General features: G+C 41.5%; 1 protein-coding gene across 1 annotated transcript in view; it reads left to right on the top strand.

Annotated features, from left to right (window-relative positions):
* Window positions 1-17,939, top strand: part of Agpat5 (1-acylglycerol-3-phosphate O-acyltransferase 5) — a 43,784-nt gene extending 25,845 nt beyond the window's left edge. The window contains exons 3-8 of the mRNA XM_032918506.1: window positions 2,183-2,298; window positions 4,676-4,765; window positions 9,453-9,543; window positions 11,608-11,769; window positions 13,070-13,193; window positions 15,374-17,939. Coding sequence (XP_032774397.1) covers window positions 2,183-2,298; window positions 4,676-4,765; window positions 9,453-9,543; window positions 11,608-11,769; window positions 13,070-13,193; window positions 15,374-15,599 — 809 coding nt within the window. The 3' untranslated portion in view covers window positions 15,600-17,939. The remainder of the gene's footprint in view (window positions 1-2,182; window positions 2,299-4,675; window positions 4,766-9,452; window positions 9,544-11,607; window positions 11,770-13,069; window positions 13,194-15,373) is intronic.
* The last annotated feature ends 2,785 nt before the right edge of the window (window positions 17,940-20,724 follow it).

The following is a 20,724-nucleotide window of genomic DNA, read 5'->3' as shown; positions in this document are numbered from 1 at the left end:
CAACTCCTAGCAGACGTTTCCTGACCTCTCACTGTACCTTCACATGGAAGGGACCTGGAGCCATTTATTTATTCTCAAGTCCTCAGTTCTTCTGCTTCTCAGGACACTTTCTTATTTCTCTTTATTTACTTCACCATAAAAGTTTAATATGATCCCAGGTATATAAGGACAATATAATCAAACACTGGCTGATAATAGATAGTGGAGAGTTTTATTTTTAAATACATAGAATTTTAGCGTTTATTAAAGATGAAAGGCCATCTGCATCCTATGAGATGGATGAATTTGTGTGTAAGGACTTGACTTGGCTGAATATTTGACACTATAGCAGGAAGAACATTCTTCTTTCAGAATTCATCAGGATTTTGGTTTTGTAGATGTCAGTGCTAAGAATGTTGTTTCCATAAACACTTAGTTCAACAGGGCAGGATTATCTTTAGTGCCATTTTAGAAATTGTTTAAAATTACATTCTAATTCTAGGTCAAAATTCATTTAATGGAACTCAGATCAACAATTAAATAGCATTTTTTAAAAACCAGACTTCCTAGTGTAATACAATCAAAAGGTACACTAGTTTGGCACTTACATGCTAAGGAGTGGCAGTGATGAAATATTAACTGTTTTCTGTAATTAAACCATTATATTTCCGTAGCAGCAGAAAGCTCTGTATAAATAGTAAATGTACTACACTTGATGGCATTCCAGTGGCCTTGAATCCGAGTCGCATTTCTGGTACCGTTAGTTGGCATTACTTATGTGGCAGCATGTGTAGTAAGAAGCACATGTGTTGTATGTTCAAAACACATAACACATAAGGCAGCAAAGGGGAGAGATGCTTATTTGTTCATATGTATATGATCTTCAATTAATTTTTGCTCATCGCTTATTAAAAAATTTTTATTCACAAATCTTTTCTGACCACTGAAATCAGTTATGTGACCCCCTTATGGGTTTGCAACCCACAGCTTAGGAAGCTGAAAAATAAGAACTAGGTATCTATCTACCTAGCACAATCGTAAGTCACACAAGACCCTTGTTTGGGGGTATTGTAACAGATGAACACCGTATCCAGGAAGTCATTAGTAAAGATGTAATGTGGTGACTTTCTTTTTAAAGATCTATTTACTTATTTATTTAATGTATATGCCCTATCTGCATATATGCCTGCATGCTAGAAGAGAGCATCAGATCTCAGTACAGATGGTTGTGAGCCAACCTGTGGTTGTTGGGAATTGAACTCAGGACCTCTAGAAGAGCAGACAGTGCTATTAACCACTGAGCCATCTCCCCTGCTCCTAGTGTGGTGCCTTCTGTCAGACATTGTGTATATGGAATACTTAGCTACACTTGTTTCATTTGACATTTTTTCTTTATAATTTTCCATTCTTCATTTAAAAAGAAATGTTTCCGCATTTTACCCTGTTTAGATGTTAATCAGTGGTTAATTAGTATTTTGTAACTTTTAAACATCTGCTTTTTATTTCCCTGTGTATGTTTGAGTCCCTGCATATATGCATGTGCACTGTGCATATGCCTGGTGCCCTTGGAGCTAGGGAGGGCCTTGTATCCATTAGAACTGCAGTTAGGCAGAGCTGCCATATGGGTACCAGCCCAGGAGCCCCTCTGAAAGAACAGTGAGTGTCCTTAACCACTGAACAAAATCTCTCCAGCACCATGTATTTGTAACTTTGAAATAAATATCTTTTAAGAAATGAGAAAAGCCTTTAATCCCAGCACTCAGGAGGCAGGGGCAGGTGGATCACAGAGTTCCTGGCCAGCCTGTCCACAGAATGAGTTCCAGGACAGCCAGGGCTACACAGAGGAAAAAAGCAAATGGAAACAGACACTCCTCCTTGATTTAGGGGTGGTTGGTAGGTTTGTTCGTTGTTTTGTTATGGTTTTGTTTGATCTCATGAGTCTGGAGTTGGCTTTGTCTTAAGCATTTTAATCATACTTTCTTTTTGAGAACTAAAAAGCTTTCTTAAGATCAGGTGTTAGGTTGTCTTAGTGGGCCTGGGACTTGCTCTGTACACCAGGTTGGCTCTGAGCCTGTATGCCTTCTGCCTCTGCCCCCATAGTCAGTCTCAGGACATATTACGAAGACAGTGCTGTGAAGAAGAGTTTTTGTTCCTGTGAGGGGAAGGTTGGCTAGTGATGTACTGACTCGACTCTGCCTTACAGTTGACTGGATTGTTGCGGACATGCTGGCTGCCCGACAGGATGCTCTTGGACATGTGCGCTATGTCCTGAAAGACGGGTTAAAGTGGCTTCCATTGTATGGGTTCTACTTTGCTCAGGTAAGCTTTGTCTTTACTTTTTATTTCCAAATTAACACTGTTTAATGAAAATTTATCTGATTTGTTTGTTTGTTTGTTTGTTTGTTTTATGGTACCAATGATTGAACATGGGGTCATTATATGCTTCTGAGTGATATCCTTAGTCCAGACATTTTTTTAAATGACCTTTAATGGCTTATTTTAAATTTAAGTAAATTTATTTAGAATTCTATATGTGTGCACATGCAGATATATGCTTGTGTGTGCTGCATATGAGGGCAAAGGACAATTTTCAGTACAACTATGGGTGTCACTTTTCAGGCACCTTCCACTTTTACTTTGAGACAGTCTCCTAGACCTTTGCTGAGTTGGCCCGGCTAGCTGCAGTGAGCCCCAGGCATCTACCTGTGTCTGCCTTCTTGCCTCTACTTAGATTACACGTGTGTGCTGCTGTGCCCAGCTATGCACATGGATTCTAGAGCTCGGGTCCTCACACTTGTGAGGCAAGTGCTTTTCCAACTAAGCCATCTCCCCAGCTCTTACTTGGGGTTCTTGATGGTGTGTGTGTCTAGACGTCTGGTCGTCCATATGGTTAAGTGAAATAGCAGAATTACAAATACCTAGGGGTCCAATAGAAAGCTAAATGCACAGGATTGACAGTCATGTTTAGAAATTGATTCAAAAGTAGTGAGTGAGTGACACATAGGAGATAAATAAGACTCTGAGCTCAGAACGTGAAGTGCTCAGTATGGAGAAGTGCATTTCCTCACGGTTCTGGAGGCTGAAAGTCTCCCCCAGATCAAGATGTAGGTGGTACTATTTTCTCCCAACACCCACTTTTTTGGCTTACAGTCTGCAGCCTTTTCCCTGTGTTCTGAGCTGGCCCTTTCCACATGTGGACATCCTTGGTGTGTGTTCCACTAGCAGAGCCTCGACTACTACAGTTCACTTAACTGTAATGATTTTCTTAAAGGAGACCCTGTTTCCAAAAACATGTCACTATGGAAGCTGAGGCTTCAATATTCTGGGGGAAATTTAGTCCATAACGATTATCACACCAATCTCTGTAGCTGAGTCCATGTTTTAATTCTTTAAAGGTTGTGAGTATGGACATTATTTTAATTATTTTTGTATGTTCCTCCCTCCTGTCCAGTGGCCCATTTATTTATAATTCTTAATTTATTTTATGTAACTGAATGCCTTGTGTGTATGTATTTCTGGCACTTAGTCCATATTTTAATTCCTTCAAGGTTGGAGGTATAAACTTTTTTCTTGTTTTAATTTTCTATCATTCCCTCCTGGCCTCCTGTGGCCTCTTTTAATTTATTTATTATTTTTAATTTATTTTTTGTGTTTGAGCATTTTGTATCTATGTATTCCTGGTGCCCATGGAGGTCAGACAAAGACAGTGGGTCACCTGCAACTGAGTTATGGATGGTTGTGACCATGTAGGTGCTGGGAATTGAACCTGAAAGACCCCCAGAGCGGGGAGATCCTCACTCAAGTCTCAGGATGACGCGACCCCCCCCCCCCAAGAACTCACAAGAGACCGTCCTTGCTGTAATTACATGAGGTTTATTGACAGGAACTAGTGCACTGGGGTCGAGACTCATATCCCATGCAGGGGTAGAGGAGTTCGACCTCTGGTAGCTGGGAGAAGGGGTATTTAAAGGAAGAAACCACAATCCAAGGGGGTAGGGGTGGTGTCATTGGAAAATGTCATGAATACCAGTGAAAAATCACAAGGAGAAGCTTCCTGTTTCTCAAGATTGTTTTCAAGATTGTCATCTAACTTTATGGTCAGCTAGTTCCTGGGAGAAAGTTGCTGAACCTACTGGTGTAATTACTTACTCTGTAGTCAGCTGGTTCCTGGAACATGCAGTTCCAAGGTCCGACCGGTTTCTTTCTTCTGCTCTAAACTTTTGTCTGGGGGGGCAACCTTAAAACTTCTACCTTTCAAACCCCTATCTTCTGAAAAATGAAAATGCCCCTTCTCATTTCTCCTGAGCTATCTCTTCAGTCTGGGAAGTGTGCTTATTTTAAGGATACTTCTAACTGACTCTGTTATTGACAGTAGAAAATCAGTGAGTTCAGATCCATCATAAAAAGCTTTTGCACTAATAAATCTTTTAAAGAAAAATATATTTTAAGTGCTAGCAATTTTAAATGTTGGTGTATTTCTGTCATGCAGTTTTACTTGGGTTCTATAGAAATAGAATTTTCAATTACATGTTGTATAATTGGCAATATTTAAATACTAACTGTAGCTTGAGTTCTGAAATGTAGTTTTATTTTTTTACTTATTGGGAGTACAGTTGCCTTAAGGACTCGGTGATTGGTTTTTTAAAGAGTAATTGCTCTTTTTTTTTTTTTTTTTTTTTCCTTTTCTGTGTGCCAGCACGGGGGAATTTTTGTAAAACGAAGTGCCAAATTTAATGATAAAAAAATGAGAAGCAAGCTTCAGAGCTACGTGAACGCAGGAACACCAGTAAGCATGCCAGTTTTTTATTCCTCAACTCAGTTTATGGTTTGAGAAATTAAACTCTTAAGTCATTTTGACAATATATTACCCCATGTGTAATGATGAAGCTGATTCAGGGTGATGCTGAGATAAACCGTCCTTGTGGCTGTCAGGTAAGATTGCTGCAGACGTGTGTAAGGCTCTCCCTTGTCGCTGTCAGTATTGACTCATTAGGAAAGGGTATGTATGTCTTAGAGTGCAGAGAATGGGGCTCACTGGCAGCTCACTGAAGCCACAAGGAGTTGGTCAGTCTTCACATGAGATTCAGTTCTAGAAGGAGCAATTGCTTTCTTTCTGTGTAAATTTGGATTTTTATTGTAGAAATTAAGGTTAAAAAAAAATAAAACAAAACAAACAAAAAAACTAAAGCAAAGAGTCCCCTAGTTCTGTGTCCACATTTTACAGAACTTTTTTTCTGTAAAGGGGGAAAAGCGAATTCACATCTTCTATTTCAAGAGCGCTAACTGCTGCCAGCTGCCTCTCCCCATGACATGACATGACATGACATGACATGACATGACATGACATGACATGACATGACGTGGTGAGGATTTGGGAGTTCTTGTCCTTCTCCTCTCTACTTCTCTTTCCCCCTTCTCTCATGCCCTCCATGTACCAAGCAGCAGGGAGAGCCATGCATCGGCGGGCATGGTCCTTATTTACCTCTAAGTGACTTCTAGGACTTTGTGGGGTAGGAAGTTGCACCTATTTTGGACATGGCAGGAAGGAATCAGTTATAATGAGACGAACAGTGAGTGGCCTTTTCTCCATTTATAGCGCACCCCAGAGGACAAGCGTGGCACTAGAAATGGGATGCCTTATTTTGAAATAGAGTACCCTTTTTTAGTAGTAGACATTTTTTTTTAAATAAAAATGTCATCAGAAGACAGAATTGTACTTTTTTGAAAATGTGAAATGTTAAGGTGTAGATTTGTGTTCTCCCTCTTTGCTCCAGCTGGACCATCAACCTAGGCAGAGATGGTTTGAAACTTTGAAGTTTCTTGTATTCTCTGCTGTGGGGTTGCATCCATGGAACAAACAACAGCTTCATTTTTCCGTAGATGTCAGCCTTGTCTTCATAGTCTGCCTTCTCTTTGTGTCTTCTAGTTTGTTTTTTTCTGACTAGAATGGAAGAGACCTGTCTTAGTTAGGGTCTTATTGCTGTGAACAGACACCATGACCAATGTAAGTTTTATAAAGGACAACATTTAATTGGGGCAGGCTTACAGGTTCAGAGGTTCATTCCATTATCATTAAGGCGGGAGCATGGCAGCATCCAGGCAGGCATGGTGCAGGAGGAGCTGAGAGTTCTACATCTTCATCCAAAGGAAGCCAGGAACAGACTAAGCATCCTCAGACAGCTAGGAGGAGGGTCCCAAAGCTCACCCCCACAGTGACAAACTTCCTCCAACAAGGCCACACCTTTTAATAGTGCCATTCCCTGGGCCAAGCATGTGCAAACCATCACAGGACCTTTCAGAGTGTGCAAGTCGCTGCCTGGGGTTTTCACTTATTTGCTCTAGTCCTTTAACAACCTCTCACTATGAAATAAGAGACCGAGACTCAGTGACAAAGTAACTAATTCATGCAGTTCATAGAGAAAGGCTGCCTTTAACAGAAAAGTATCATTTTGTTATAAGCTATCATTTAAAAATATCTAGAAATCTAATATTTGTGTTAGAGAGCTCTTCGTTCTGAATAGTTTTTAATGTGAAACAGATGGCTATATTTCTGTCAGAGGCAGAAGCATCTCTTTTAAATGATATTGTGTGTCTTGAATATATATTTAAAAAAATTATAGAGAAGATAATCCCAGAAGAGGAGACGGGTTCTTCTGGTAAGGGTTCAGCAGAGGGGACAATGAGTACATATAAATTACATGCTCATACATATAAAATTTTATTGAGCCGGTGTCAATAAGCTGACAGAGTCTTTGCGGGGCAGCCAGACGTTTTCGGTGGTTCTCATTCCTCCTGTCCTGAACTGGGATCTCATGTGCAAAGAGCCCTGAGAGATCAGGCCGCTCCTTAGCTGTTCTTTTCTTACCTGGCTTCAGGTCTGGTCACCTCCTAGTCTGCGACCACCCGCCTCATATCCATGACACCTAAAGAGATAAACACTAAATTCATGCTTTCAGTTTGAAACTAATACCAAAGAACTTAGCACACATACATAGCCCACCTTACAAAAGTTTTATTTGAAAATCTTCGCTCTTGGAGCTGGAAAGACACCTCAGTTGTCGCTTTTACAGGGGACCTGGGTTCAGTCCACAGCAACCGCACGGTAGCTCACAACCATCTGTAATGTCAGTTCCAGGGAATCAAATGCTTTTCTTACCTCTGCAGGCACCAGACATTCACATAGTATACATACATATGTGTGCAGACAAAATGCTCATACATATAAAATTTTTAAAATCTAAAAATAGAAGAACCTTGACCCTTGGCCATGTGTGACAGTCATCAGGCCAGAGCTTGCAGACTTCTTTAGTGCTCTTGCTTGAGAAGAATGGCACCTGCAAGGCTGAGCCCCAGAGAGGCTGTACATCAGGTGATGGCGACCAGGGCCTCAGCCTGTGCTTCTTCTGACCAAGTACTGAGCAGAAACAGCAGCAGGTTGCAGTGGTGTTTGCGCTGTGCACTGTGTTTAGATTGTATGTTCACGTATGTTCACCACCTCTGGTTTCTGTGTTGGTTTATGAAGTCCTGGTTCCATTATAATTTTCACTTTCTGGATAGCTAAGAGTTTATTCAAGGGCTCAAGGCATATGAATGGAAGAGCTGGGCTTTACAGCCAATCAGGTAGTATGCATAACTGCCCTTCTGTATTTTCTCTAGTGTCTTTCTGTCTCTCTCTCTCTGTCTCTGTCTCTATCTCTGTCTCTCTCTCTCTGTCTCTCTCTCTCTGTCTCTCTCTCTCTCTCTCTCTCTCTCTGTGTGTGTGTGTGTGTGTGTGTGTGTGTGTGTGTGTGTGTGTGTGTGTGTGTGTGTGTTGTTAGTTGTTAGTGACCGACTGTGCAGAGTAATGGTGCTTGAAGCTCTGTTGGGCCGGGTCAGACCTAACTGCGTCTCTCCAGCTGTGCTGGCGGCAATGCACATTCAGGGTTTCCCCCTGAGTCGGGCTCTGTTGAGTGCTGAGCTTTTTTTTGTCAGTAACCCTTTGTTTTGCAGATTCCATTACAACTTTGTGCTTCTCCTTCGTGGTTTTACGTGTTTGTCTCACTGGCTTTCCAGGGTCTTGATACAATCCTCTGTTACCACGTGATTTTACTCTCAATGTCTGGCCTATCTCCACACTGTACCAACTTGATGCTGCTGCCAAGGTCTGATGCTGTTTCAAGAAACAGCCTCCACCCTTGGACTATACTGGTCATGACTTCTGAATGTCAAAGAATACTTTCCTAGGTGGTTGTTTTCGAGGAGGTAATCTTTGCTAAGGTGTTCTCAGTTCAAGCTCTCCCTTCTCAAGTGAATTTGGTTTTTTTATAAGCTGGCCTCTGTCATGGATGGGGGCCTTTTGTCTCAGTACAGAGCATGAGGAGGCCTTTCTGTACCAGCCTTGAGCTCTAGTACAGTGCCTGCCTTCTTCACACCTCCCTTCTCTCCAGCTTTAAACTGGCTCATATTGCCTTCATTTACAAACCACACATCCCCCTGTCCTGTTTTCTGTATTCTGTTACTTGATGAGTTTATTTTGTCGTTTGGCCACCAATTAAAAAGTATCATTTTTTAAAATACTCAGTTCTCAAGTTAGGAGTTTTGTTATTACATGGCCTTAATATTCACATTTTAACCTTTCCAAGAAATTAAGTGTAAAATGTATCAATTAATGACTCAGTAAATATCTGTTTTGGTGCTGAGCAATCGTTTTGTCTGCAGATACTATATTCTTAATTTAAATCACAAATATGAGGCTGCTTAAAGTAAGTGATGTAAGATACACTGGGACACTTTATAAAATGGAATATTGTGTGAGCTTTTGAAACACAAGTACTAAGTTCATGATCGGTTTTCAAGTAGATGCACTGTGAGCTTCACACTGCTAGATACACACCTACAACATGTTAGCTTCACACTGCTAGATACACGCCTACAACATGTTAGCTTCACACTGCTAGATACATGCCTACAACATGTTAGCTTCACACTGCTAGATACACGCCTACAACATATTAGCTTCACACTGCTAGATACACGCCTATAACAGTTGAAGACTGGAGCTTGGATATCTTGAGTCCACTCTGTGTATTTAGACAGACATGTAGCAGATCCTACTAGTATGTGTGGTTAGTATTTGCTAATAGAATTTTAATGCAAAAGTAAAATGTCATGTTTTATTATTGGGAACCAGAGGGGTTAGTTGTGCCCAGATTTTAAATTAGTGGCTATTATAGCGTATTCTGAGAAACAGTTTTAGTATTTTAGAGATTGGCTTCACCATAAATGTAGAGCTGTGTTTTATTATAATCCACGTTTGGTTGGCCTTAATTGAATCTCTGCATTTTGGTTAATCTGCTCAAAGTGAAGGTCATTTATACATGAATACGTATTTTTTCACCGTAGGAAATATACCTCAACAATAACAGAGCTCGAATTGCTAAATTGGTGGTAAAAACAGTGGACTGATACAAACTAAAGTTTATTTGTGCCCACAGATGTATCTTGTGATTTTCCCAGAGGGAACAAGGTATAATGCAACATATACAAAACTCCTCTCAGCCAGCCAGGCATTTGCTGCTCAGCGGGGTACGTAGAAATGTGACTGTATTCAGAAAAACACTTTGTTTCCCTTAGAGTCTTCCTAAAGAATATGCGTTTCATATAAGAACTAAATGAGTGTCTGCTCTTTTACAGAGTTAAGTATACTATTATTAGTCTGTGTCTGAGCGGTTAGAGTCACAGCCTTGCTAGGGCACATATCCCATGCTGTGACCCGAGTTAAAATGTAAGTAAGCGATAATCCCGAGAAAGTCACTTCTGGCGAGACTCCGTATACAGGCTGCTGTGTAACATAAACACACGTATGCAGAGGTATATGTAGCACATATGTAAACATGGGATATGCATCCTAATCAGAACGTGGAGGTCAGAGCCCACTGCAGGCAACTCTGTCAGTGATGCTGAACTAATGCTGAGAGGTAGAAAGACCAAGAAGATTGAATTGGCTCACTCTGCAAAGGTCAGAGCTCACTGCATGCCGTAGCTTGTGTGTTCTGTCTCCCTTTTGATGCAGTTTTCTTTTTTTATTAGTTTTAAAATTAGCCCATAAAATATGGGCTCATACTAGTGGAAGGGGAAGCCCTTGGTCCTGCTAAGACTGAACCCCCAGTGAATGTGATTGTTGGGGGGAGGGCAGCAATGGGGGGAGGATGGGGAGGGGAACACCCATATAGAAGGGGAGGGGAGGGGCTAGGGGGATGTTGGCCCGGAAACCGGGAAAGGGAATAACATTCAAAATGTAAATAAATACTCAAGTTAATAAAGAAAAAACGGAAAAAAAATAGAGACAGATCAAATAGAAAAAAAAATTGGGCTCATTATGGTCATTTGCATTCAAGTCCTTCAAGTCTACACCCAGGAAGTGTATAAATACCCTAGGAAGGGTCAGTCAGCTTCAAGTTTCAGGATAGCTAGTGCCACGTCAGGCTTCAGAATGGACAGTATTTGGTCAGGCTCATATTCACTCTGTGTGAAGACTGGAGGAGGTCATGCTGTCTGACTCAGGATGGAAGTCTCCTGAGCAGTCACAGAAGGCCTAGGTCTCAGGGATAAGCGTACTGTCTGGTTACAGTGAGCAGACGGTAATGGACTAGGGTTAGTAGGTATAGACAGGCAAGAATTTGCTGTCGATCTTTCCCCTCATATGTTGACACCACATCTAACCTGCTTTTTGAGCATCCAGTCGTAATAATCTCATAAAAATACTGGTTGAGCCAGAAACGGTGGTGCAAAGCTATGATCCCAGCTCCTGGGATCTAAGGTGAGAGGATCATAAATCCGAGGCCAGCTTGGGTCTGCTTAGAGAAAAAAAGAAAAATCTGGCCAAGGTAACATGGAGCCTGGAAGTTTCACAGTTGAAACTTCTAGAAGATCACTAGAGATGGCCTCTAGTGGCGAATGACTTAGCTGACAAGAAAACTTTCCCAACATGGTTGACTTTTCAGACTTCAGTACAAGTTTGTGAATAAATTACACTCCTTTTGCCCTGGGGACTGAACTCAGATATGTGTGTGGGAATCGTTTTCTTTCCCACACCACCCTGCATGTTAAAAATTCTTCCATAGATAGTCCCACCATCCTGTAGCTGTCCTTCCTTATGTAGCCACTTTCCCTGGAGGGAGGCAGTACAAACTCTCCCTAGTCACTGTTCATAGCGCATTGCAAGACCTAGTGCTTCCTGTGAAATTGTAAGTACATCCTGTAGGCCAGGAGAGGAAGAAGCAGAAGAGGAAGAGGGTGGAGGGAATGCTGAATCCTGTCCTAATAAGGACTGCATGCTCAGCAAGACACTCTTCTGTCATGTCTTTCCTGCCAGAGCTTACCAAAGAGAAGGCTGCCACTGGGTCATAAGCTTCCCGAGGACCAGCCTTTCCAGCTTCGGCAGGATGTCTCACTCACGTAGATGTTTAATGGGTATTTATGTAGTGGGGTTTAACCTAGGTAGAGATGGGAATGTACAAGAGCATTCTAGGTGTGGGGCTAGGGCATTAAACTTTAATTCCTGGCTATTTATGGTAGTTGATAAGTAATTTAGATGTTGACTTTAGTATATTCCTAATTATGACCACACTGAATCTATCTGCTTTCTAGGCCTTGCAGTATTAAAACACGTGCTGACACCAAGAATAAAGGCAACTCATGTTGCTTTTGATTCTATGAAGAGTCATTTAGATGCAATTTATGATGTCACAGTGGTTTACGAAGGGAATGAGAAAGGTTCAGGAAAATATTCAAATCCACCATCCATGACTGGTAAGTAAGTCCATATTTCCATAAAAGCTGAATGGTATAGGTAAGATGTAAACTCTTGTTGGTTTGTTTGTTTGTTTTTTAGTTTTGCTCTGCCTGGTTCAGTTTGGTTTTCAATAGAGGGTTCCACTATGAAGGCTGTCCTGGAACTCGCTATGTAGATCACACTGGCTGTGAGCTCCGTATACCCAGCCCCTCTTTTCATATTTTTTGTTTTTGCCTTGAGCCTTCTTTATAGCATGTCTGGGAAGGACATTGTCATTATTTACAGGAAGAAATGTTGCCTTTTCTTGACATGCTAGACTTTAATGACTCAGGACCATTGCCTTCGTCATGGAACCAGAGGGCTGAGTGGGAATGGTTCAGGTAACTGTAGCCACAGACCCAGCATCTGAACATGGGGACAGGTGAAAGGGAGTAATGGAAGACTCTGGCCTGGCAGAGAAGAGAGATGGTATTTAGTAAAGAGGTCTCTTTGTAACCCAGTACCAAAGGGAGAGGCAGAAGGTCATGGGTGCCAGGCCAGGCTGAACAACAGTAAGACTCTAATCAGAAAGTCCAGGGCTGGGATGAAGCGCAGAGGACACAAGGCCCTGGATTTAACCCCCAGCAACAACAAAGCAGGATGAGGGGTGCACAAAATCCAACGCTTAATCTTAGAGACCCCTGTACAAATCTTACCACACTCGAGTTTCTCGGACAGCAAGTACTCTCCAGAGATTTCAGGTGAGGCTCTGCTCCTAGTGAACAGGAGGCCCAGAATATTATGTCACACTGACAGTGCGATGGAGGACACGTTCTAAGGAGGAAGACATTTCCCTCCCTGGCCCTGTCCACTCCTGTAATGAGTACTTTTCTAGTGCTTATCTTCATTTGCTTGCTAACCTTCAGGACATGAAGCAGTTTGATGGTCAAACCCAGCCAGTTTTCCTACATACTTTGTGGATGGAATTGGCTTTGACAGTAAATGAAGAAAAGCACTAAAGTGTTAAAGATTTTAAATACTTTACAAATGGAGTTTGATGGTAGTACACAGAGCGATAGGTTTCATACTGAGTTTTGCATACCTAGAGGAAGAATGGTTGCTTCTCCAAGGTCAACTGTTAGAAGCCAGTGATGGCCAACATGCAGTTAACAAGAGATGTGTGCTAACGAGCTTTTAATTTCAGCTTAATACTGCAAATCATAAGTTCATAGCTTTTATTGTTTTCAATGTTTTAGTCTTAATGTTTCATTTTTATTTCGTTACTTTATATAACCATGACGTCTAAGTAGTAAGACCTGAAATCCTCTCCTTTGTTAGAGTTTCTCTGCAAACAGTGCCCAAGGCTGCACATTCACTTTGACCGCATCGACAGAAAAGAAGTCCCAGAGGAGCAAGAACACATGAAACAGTGGCTTCATGAGCGCTTTGAGATAAAAGATAAGTAAGTGATACCGGCTCCAGCACTTAGAGACTGCCCTTCCGCTAAATCCCACTGTGTAACCAGCCTGAAGGAGGCGTTTTTATCTTCATTATTTAGGAAATACTAATCACATTTGCATAGACAAGACTTTATATACTTAATATGTAACATGTTTAACGCCACATTGCCCTCCTATAACAGTTGAGTTTAACATTCTACATCAGTTTGGCTGTTTATTTATGTACAGTGACAACTCAGCACAGAGGATGCTCTTATTCCAAAGTTGATGGCACGGCTGAGTGAAACTAAAGCCTGTATTGTTTCAAGAATGCACATTGTGACCTTTTATGAGTCACTGTAAGAATCATGTCCTGGCGGCTTACCTGCCATATATCACCTGGGCAGGAGGCTGCTGTGTGACAAGATGAGAAAGAGCCTGTCCTCTGCCGCTGCACTGAGACCACAAGGCTGTGGGTCAGAGGCTGAAGCACAGTGAGCGTGACAGCCAGGTGTTGTGGGAAGGAAGGGGTTGTTATTTTCATGATGAAATTGTGTCCTTTCTTGAATTAGTAGAAATGATCGCAAGTACAGTGGGTTGAACATGAAGCTTCCTGTTAGGTTTGTGCCTTGTGTTGTCGTGTGTTTGTACCTGACGTAGCCTCTCAGCCCAGCAGCAGTTCAGTATGACTTTGATGAACATGCAGAAGACCGACGTATCTTAGTATGAAAATGTCTTCAGAAAGGACCAGGCAGCGTCTAATCACAGCCAGTTCACACACACTGTTGTTACCTCCAATAGAGACACTGCCTGTGCCTCTGTTTCCCACCCTGCTGCTATAAGGTTATATGCTTACACCCTAGGAGAAGATGAGTGAACTACCCTTCTTATTTGTCTTGGCTGCTTTTATAATTTCATAAGAACTTTTGGTAAGCGTCTTTGTCACTGGTCTGTTGCTGTGAAGAGACACCTTAACCAAAGCAACTCTTCTGAGAGAAAGCATTTAACTGGGCACTTCCTTACAGCTTCAGAGGTTTAGTCCATTATCATCGTGGTGGGGTGCACGGGGGCATCCAGGCAGACATGGTGTTGGAGAAGTAGTTGAGAGCTACATCCTGATCCACAGGCAGAGAGAGGCAGACTGAGCCTGACGTGGGTTTTGAAACCTCAAAGCCTCTCATCCCTACCCCATATCCCCACCCCATAACGTACTTCTTCCAACAAGGCCTCACGGTCTAATCTTTTTCAAATAGTCACCATGCCCAGTGACTAAGCATTCAAATATGTGAACGTAGGGGGGCTGTTCTTATTCAAATCACCTCAGCAGGAAGACTCCTATGTCATAAAAATTTCCTTTGTTTCACTTCTCTGAAAGCTTATTATTGTGCGATTGGATACCTGGCCTCACGCATGCTAAGCAAACATCCTACCGCTGAGCTATAGGCTCAGCCTTCTTCAGTGACTTGTTACAGAGTGAGAGCTGTGGGAAGAAGGAGAAAAGCTGGAAGATCATCAGTCATATGACTAATGTTTTTATAGCCACTTACAGATGGAAGGTTTAAAAACAAAAAATGAAGCTGGAGCCATCATGGCTCAGCAGTTAAGAGCACTGGCTGCTCTCCCCGAGGGCTCAGGTTCATTTCCCAGCACCCACGTGGTGGCTCTGACACCCTCTTCTGGCCTCTTTGGGCACCAGACACAGTCATGGTATACAGACATACATACTAGCAAAACACCCATATACATAAAAGTACATAAACATATCTTTATTTTAAAAATCCCCACTGGAGAGATGGCTCAGTGGTTAAGAGCACTGACTGTTCTTCTAGAGGTCCTGAGTTCAATTCCCAGCAACAACATGATGGCTCACAACCATCTGTAATAGGATCTGATCCTCTTCTGGTGAGTCTGAAGACAGTTACAGTGTACTTAAAAAGATCCCCAAAGTCCTCATCAAATATCTTAAACCCTGTATTTTGAGTTTCATTTCCCATGTGGTAAGGGTGTAATTCCATGCCAGTACCGTAGTGAGGGAGCGCCCTGCTGTGCCATCTCTGACGTCTGCACTCATCCAGGGTTTCTAAGGAGCTGTACTTGTTCAGTAAATAGTCGGTATCAAAAAGATGGTTCTTGTTTGTTTGTTTCAAAACAAAATGTCCAAAAGTAAAAGTATCAATTCTGTTGTTTCTCATTCTGGCCATAGGTTGCTCATAGAATTCTATGATTCACCAGATCCAGAAAGAAGAAACAAATTTCCTGGGAAAAGTGTTCATTCCAGACTAAGTGTCAAGAAGACTTTACCGTCAGTGTTGATCTTGGGGAGTTTGACTGCGGTCATGCTCATGACGGAGTCTGGAAGGAAACTGTATATGGGCACCTGGTTGTATGGAACCCTCCTTGGCTGCCTGTGGTTTGTCATTAAAGCCTAAGCACGTGGAGGCTGCAGTCACTGTCTCTTACTGATGGCCACACATTGCATCACCCTGTTTCCTGAGTTAGATACGGATGACTGAACACTGGATAAAGTGGCTGACCACAGCCAACATGCATCTGACTGGGGCAGCACACATGGCTTTTCAGGTGCCGGGCTTGCTGGAGACATGGGAGCCAAGTGGAGTTTATGCTGGGGCTCTTTTTTTTTTTTTTTTTTTTTTTTTTTTTTTGATGTTTTCATGAATCAATGTCTACTTGTAAAGATGATCGGATGCTGCCTGTAATTTCAGATGGCTGTATTTTAACATTAGTTTGCAGTGTGTTTACTATATTGGTTATCTTCCATTTGACTGCTTGGCAGCTCAGACTCTTAATACTAAAGTATTTTATATTTTCAAGCTACGTGATACTGGGTTTTTTGTTAATATCTGAAAGTCAATGAAAGACACTGTAACTATGCGCTAAGATGTTCCAAGAAAAAGGTGAGACGTATTCATAGCGGAAAAGATCTGTCTAGTGTATATTTTTATTATATTGCTCTATTTAGCTAATTTTCTTTATATTTGCAAAATAATGAACACTTCTAATATTTATTAAAATGTTTAATTTGCATACCCCTATTCTGCAGAGGATAACGTGTCAAGTGTCAGAATAGACTGGAAGCTCTGCGATGACTCTGTCTCCTTTGGCAGAGCATTTAGTAGCCCAGCCTCCGAGCGACTCTGTTAGTGCCTCCCAGTACCTGTGCCATTAAGTACTTATAAATGTAAGGGGCCTGTTATCTTCATGTCAGATGGACATCCACGGAGCTCTAAGGTGAGGGAAGCCTGCCAGCATCCTATCTGTCCTAGCACGTGCCTTCTGCCCGGCTCCCTTTGCTTTTGGCACTGCGTTTGGTCTGGAGCGTGGACGCCCATGGTTGCTCGCTGTCTGGTCCAGCCCTGGCTCTCAGGCTTAGGGTCCTCCAGTGGTGCTGTTCATTGTCGGGATGCGGGCAGTGCTGCCGGGCCAGGGGGGGCATTTCCCTGGCCCCTGGGGGTGAGCCTCCTTGGCTACTGCAGAAGTATTGTACATTTGTTTATGGCAAGAACCATCAGGATTGGATAAATTTGTTATTTCTCTTTAATTTCCATGGAGCCACACTATTGGTCCATGTCCCCTGTGAACAGAGCTACCTTCCAGGACCAAATCACACTCTAAAGTGTGATTTGCAATATTTCTATGTTGTAATTTAAGCGTAATTGCCTACTAGTCATTGAAGGTAACATTTCTGCAAACTTCATACAGATTTTTGTCACAAAATTACTATACCAATGATCTAGTTAAAATAGACCAATTGAATCATAATAAATAATTTTTTTTTAAATTGAGGGAAAATTTGCCTCTTGTTTTTTCAAAACCAGAGAATGAGCTATTTCAAACATCTGTGAAAGAGTCATGTGCTGTCACTTGTTTTCTATGTGTTAGTATGTATATTCATGTACGGATATGTGTATTCACATGTGAATACGTGAATGTAGCAGCCTAAAAACAGACAAGCTTGTGCATCATGTTACTATGCTGATGGTAATGGTTTTTACCTGCAAGGGGAGGTTGAGAGTGGTTTCATGTCTTTGTTAAATACATTATTTTCAGCAGTTCTATTAGAGCTTACTTTGACCAGATCAAACTAAGTGCAAGTTCTGAGACTTTGAATATGGCTGAGGTCTAGAGGGACAGTTCAGCAGTTAAGAGGACATGCCACTGTTGCAAGGGCTTCAGTTCCCAGCACCCACATGGAGGCTCACAGAAGACGATAATTCTAGCTCCGTGGAGTTGGACACATCCTCTAGCCTCCGTGGGAATCTTACACTCACACACACACACACACACACACACACACACACACACACACAATCTTTAAATATCACGGATGTTCTGTATATTACACTTTAAGAGACAGAACCATTGGAATTACATGGACTGTAGCTGATTCTTTTCTAACAGGGCACAGTGGTCTGCATATGACCTCTTGAATATTAGCACTGTGCTTACTCTCTTCACAAGTAGCCTATCAAATGTGGTAGCTGGAAATACATTGTATCAGAATCTTTGAAAAATTAGGAGCGTCTCCTAAACATGTTAATTTTGACTTGACATTACTATTTTCTGAAATTAACTGTCTGTGATTCCTTCTACATAGTTTATGATTTTATTTGTGTTAATCTTGAGTTACAGCTTAGGGACTGCAGTCATTTTCATTTGTCAGACTGCTGCCATCAGTGTGCATGCTTTTATGCTCCTCAGAAAGGGCATTGGGATGAAAGTGAGAAAACAAATAAAGTCCTTCTCTCTCATGTCTGTGTTCTCTAACATTTCACAACTCAGACTCACCCGCTTTCCAGATCAAAGGGTTAGTGATTAGCCCCAGAAAGCTACAATATTTTTTAAATATTGAGCAAAGTTTAAAAAAATACATTGGAATACCCCAAATTGTGAAGCGATGCAGTAGTCGGACTATCTAAGCTAATTTGCCTACTTTTGGGATGTGACACCTGCCCTCCCAAGGCTTTCCCCCACCCTGGAACCTTTCAGGTTCACTTACCAAGGCTGGACGTGAAAGTGCCAGCCTGGCCAGTTCTTAGATGCTTCGTGGCTTCCATATTTCATTTCTACTTTTTTCACTTAGATTAGTGTCAGATTTTCTTTAAAACTTATATCTATTTTTTTCTTTGTCATATTATATGCTGTATCAATCAAATGACCTAACTAGGTTAGCTATTAAATCTATATATTGAAATCTGCCAAAATGTGGGCATAAACAAACTGGCTCCTAATTGTGTACCAGATCTACATTTGAAAGGACAGAAATGTCTCACAAGATGGTAAGGTCTTATGTAAAACACTAAACTTTAACCTCATCAATTGCTTTTGAAGTGTTGACATTGAAGACTGAGTGGTTGTGGAATGTTAACATATCCATGGGCAGGCTAGTGTCTCCTTTTCTTTTTGTCTTAAGACTAAACATTGGCTGACTTAAAATATTACCAGTTCTATTCCATTTGCATTATAGACAGAATACGTATCATTTAAGCATTGGTGTGAAAATCAGTACTTTTATGAAACTATTATTTGGAATATCCAGATTTTGATATTATGAAGGTAAGGTATTTGTGTGATTGACTGAATTTAAAATCTTTTATTCATATATCATGGATAATAGCTGGGAGTTGGCGACACATGGCTGCAATCCAGGCACTCAGAAAACTCAGGAGGAGAGCTCCATATTCCAAGTCGGCCTGGTCTACGTTCAAGTTTCAGACTAGCCAGGACTCTGTACCAAGACTTCACCCCGCCCACACAACAAAAGAGGTTAAATAGAGAATCACTTGGAATTCAGTTGCAACATTTTTTGTTACGATTTCATTTAATGGGCTGGAGAGATGGGTCAGCAGCTAGGATCAGAGTTTGCTCTTTCAGAGGATGGGTTTCATTTCCAGTACCTGTGGGGCAGCAGTAACGGAAGTAACTGTAACTTCAGTTCCAGGGTATCCAACACCTTCACACAGACACATGCAGGCAAAAGACCAACATGCATAAAATTTAAATAAATTATTAAAATCATTTTTAAGTTTTTACTTGACATATTTTTAGTTTGTGTATGCTGAGGTAGATCTGTTGCTCTTGACAAACTGAGTAATACATGGAGTTTATAAGAGGTCAGAGATCTCAGTTTCAGATAATGTATTTTGGTTGCTACCCAAGCAGAGAAGTTCCTTGGAAGAACCACATCGCATAGAAAACTGATATCAGCGCAGATACTCAGTACGTGATCAGACAGGCCAGTGTTTTACCTGGACTAGTGTTTTGTCATATCTGAATAAATAAATAACAAAGACATTCTACAATTTTATAAATCCTCATATGGAAAATAAAATAGGGATGCCATTGACATAATCTGTTACCCGAAGTGATCAAGAAATTAAGTTCCAAAGTAACCAAGAAGTGCTTGGTTACTGCCATTTCCTATGTAGCTTCAGAATAAATTCCGATAGTGTTACTGGGTTCACCGGTGCTTTATAATCCGGAACAGAGGGAAAATACAAACCTCAATTTTTTTTTTATGAGAATCTGGTGACAAAAAGTTGCATTTTTTTTTTTTTTTTTTTTTTTTTTGGGAGCTGGGGACCCAACCCAGGGCCTTGCGGTTGTGCAGTTGCTGGCAAGCGCTCTACCACTGAGCTAAATCCCCAAACCCCCCATTGTTTTTTATTAAGTGTTTTATGTGTATGTGTCTGGTTTGTTGCCAGAAGCTACATTATTTCAGATGTGTGTTTTGTTTGAGACTTGCCGAGTGCTCACTGTTTGCCAGCCTGGTTAGTCATCCAACCTTGGACAACATTGAATAAAGTGTGCCCCGGGTTTATCACCTGCTACGATGTGAGCCACAGTACAGGCGAACTAATTCAGGTAAAGCAGCAGGTGCAGAGCATAGAAAGAATGTAGCCAGTGCTGACTCCGGTTCTGTCTTCATAGATGATGTTCAGGTCAGATGAGGGTTTGGTACATACAGTCTAGTGATGGGATGCCATCCAGTCCTTTCCTGTTTGACAAGGAGACAATGGGGTATGGACGTGGATAGTCCTGGCTATGGTTCCGATTGGAGGTTTTGCTTTGATTCAGATCAAGTGCTGTGGAGAGATATGTCTAGAGAAAGAACATCTCCATTATATGTCTCATGGCCTCTCAACTGCTGCATAGAAGCTGGATCTTCAGGGCTGGGGGCTGGGTCTGAGTACTGTGTGGGAATGTCTGAGGGGCTCCTCCACACTGTGGTAAACTTTAGACTAAGTACTCTGTGCTGATGTAACCTTCAGGAGGATTCATGTCGGAGCTTCCCTTTACTTCTGTAGTGTATTGAAGGAGGAATGTACTGTAGGAAGGTCGGTGTGGTGACTCCATGGAGTGTGGGGTCCTATATGTAAGGTTGCACTCGGTTCAGCTCTACTTGTCAAAAATAATTTGTTCATTGTTTTCTGACATATACTAGAGTTCAGAATTGTCAGAAATGTTCATTATTAAACATTTTTCCTTGTTAACATAAAATCATGCCTATATTGGCTTCTATTCTATGCCTGTATG

The sequence above is a fragment of the Rattus rattus genome, chromosome 13 (genome assembly GCF_011064425.1).
Source record: "Rattus rattus isolate New Zealand chromosome 13, Rrattus_CSIRO_v1, whole genome shotgun sequence".
Lineage (NCBI taxonomy): Eukaryota > Metazoa > Chordata > Mammalia > Rodentia > Muridae > Rattus > Rattus rattus.
Note: the sequence above shows the minus strand (reverse complement) of the source record. Positions and strands in the feature narration are given on the sequence as shown.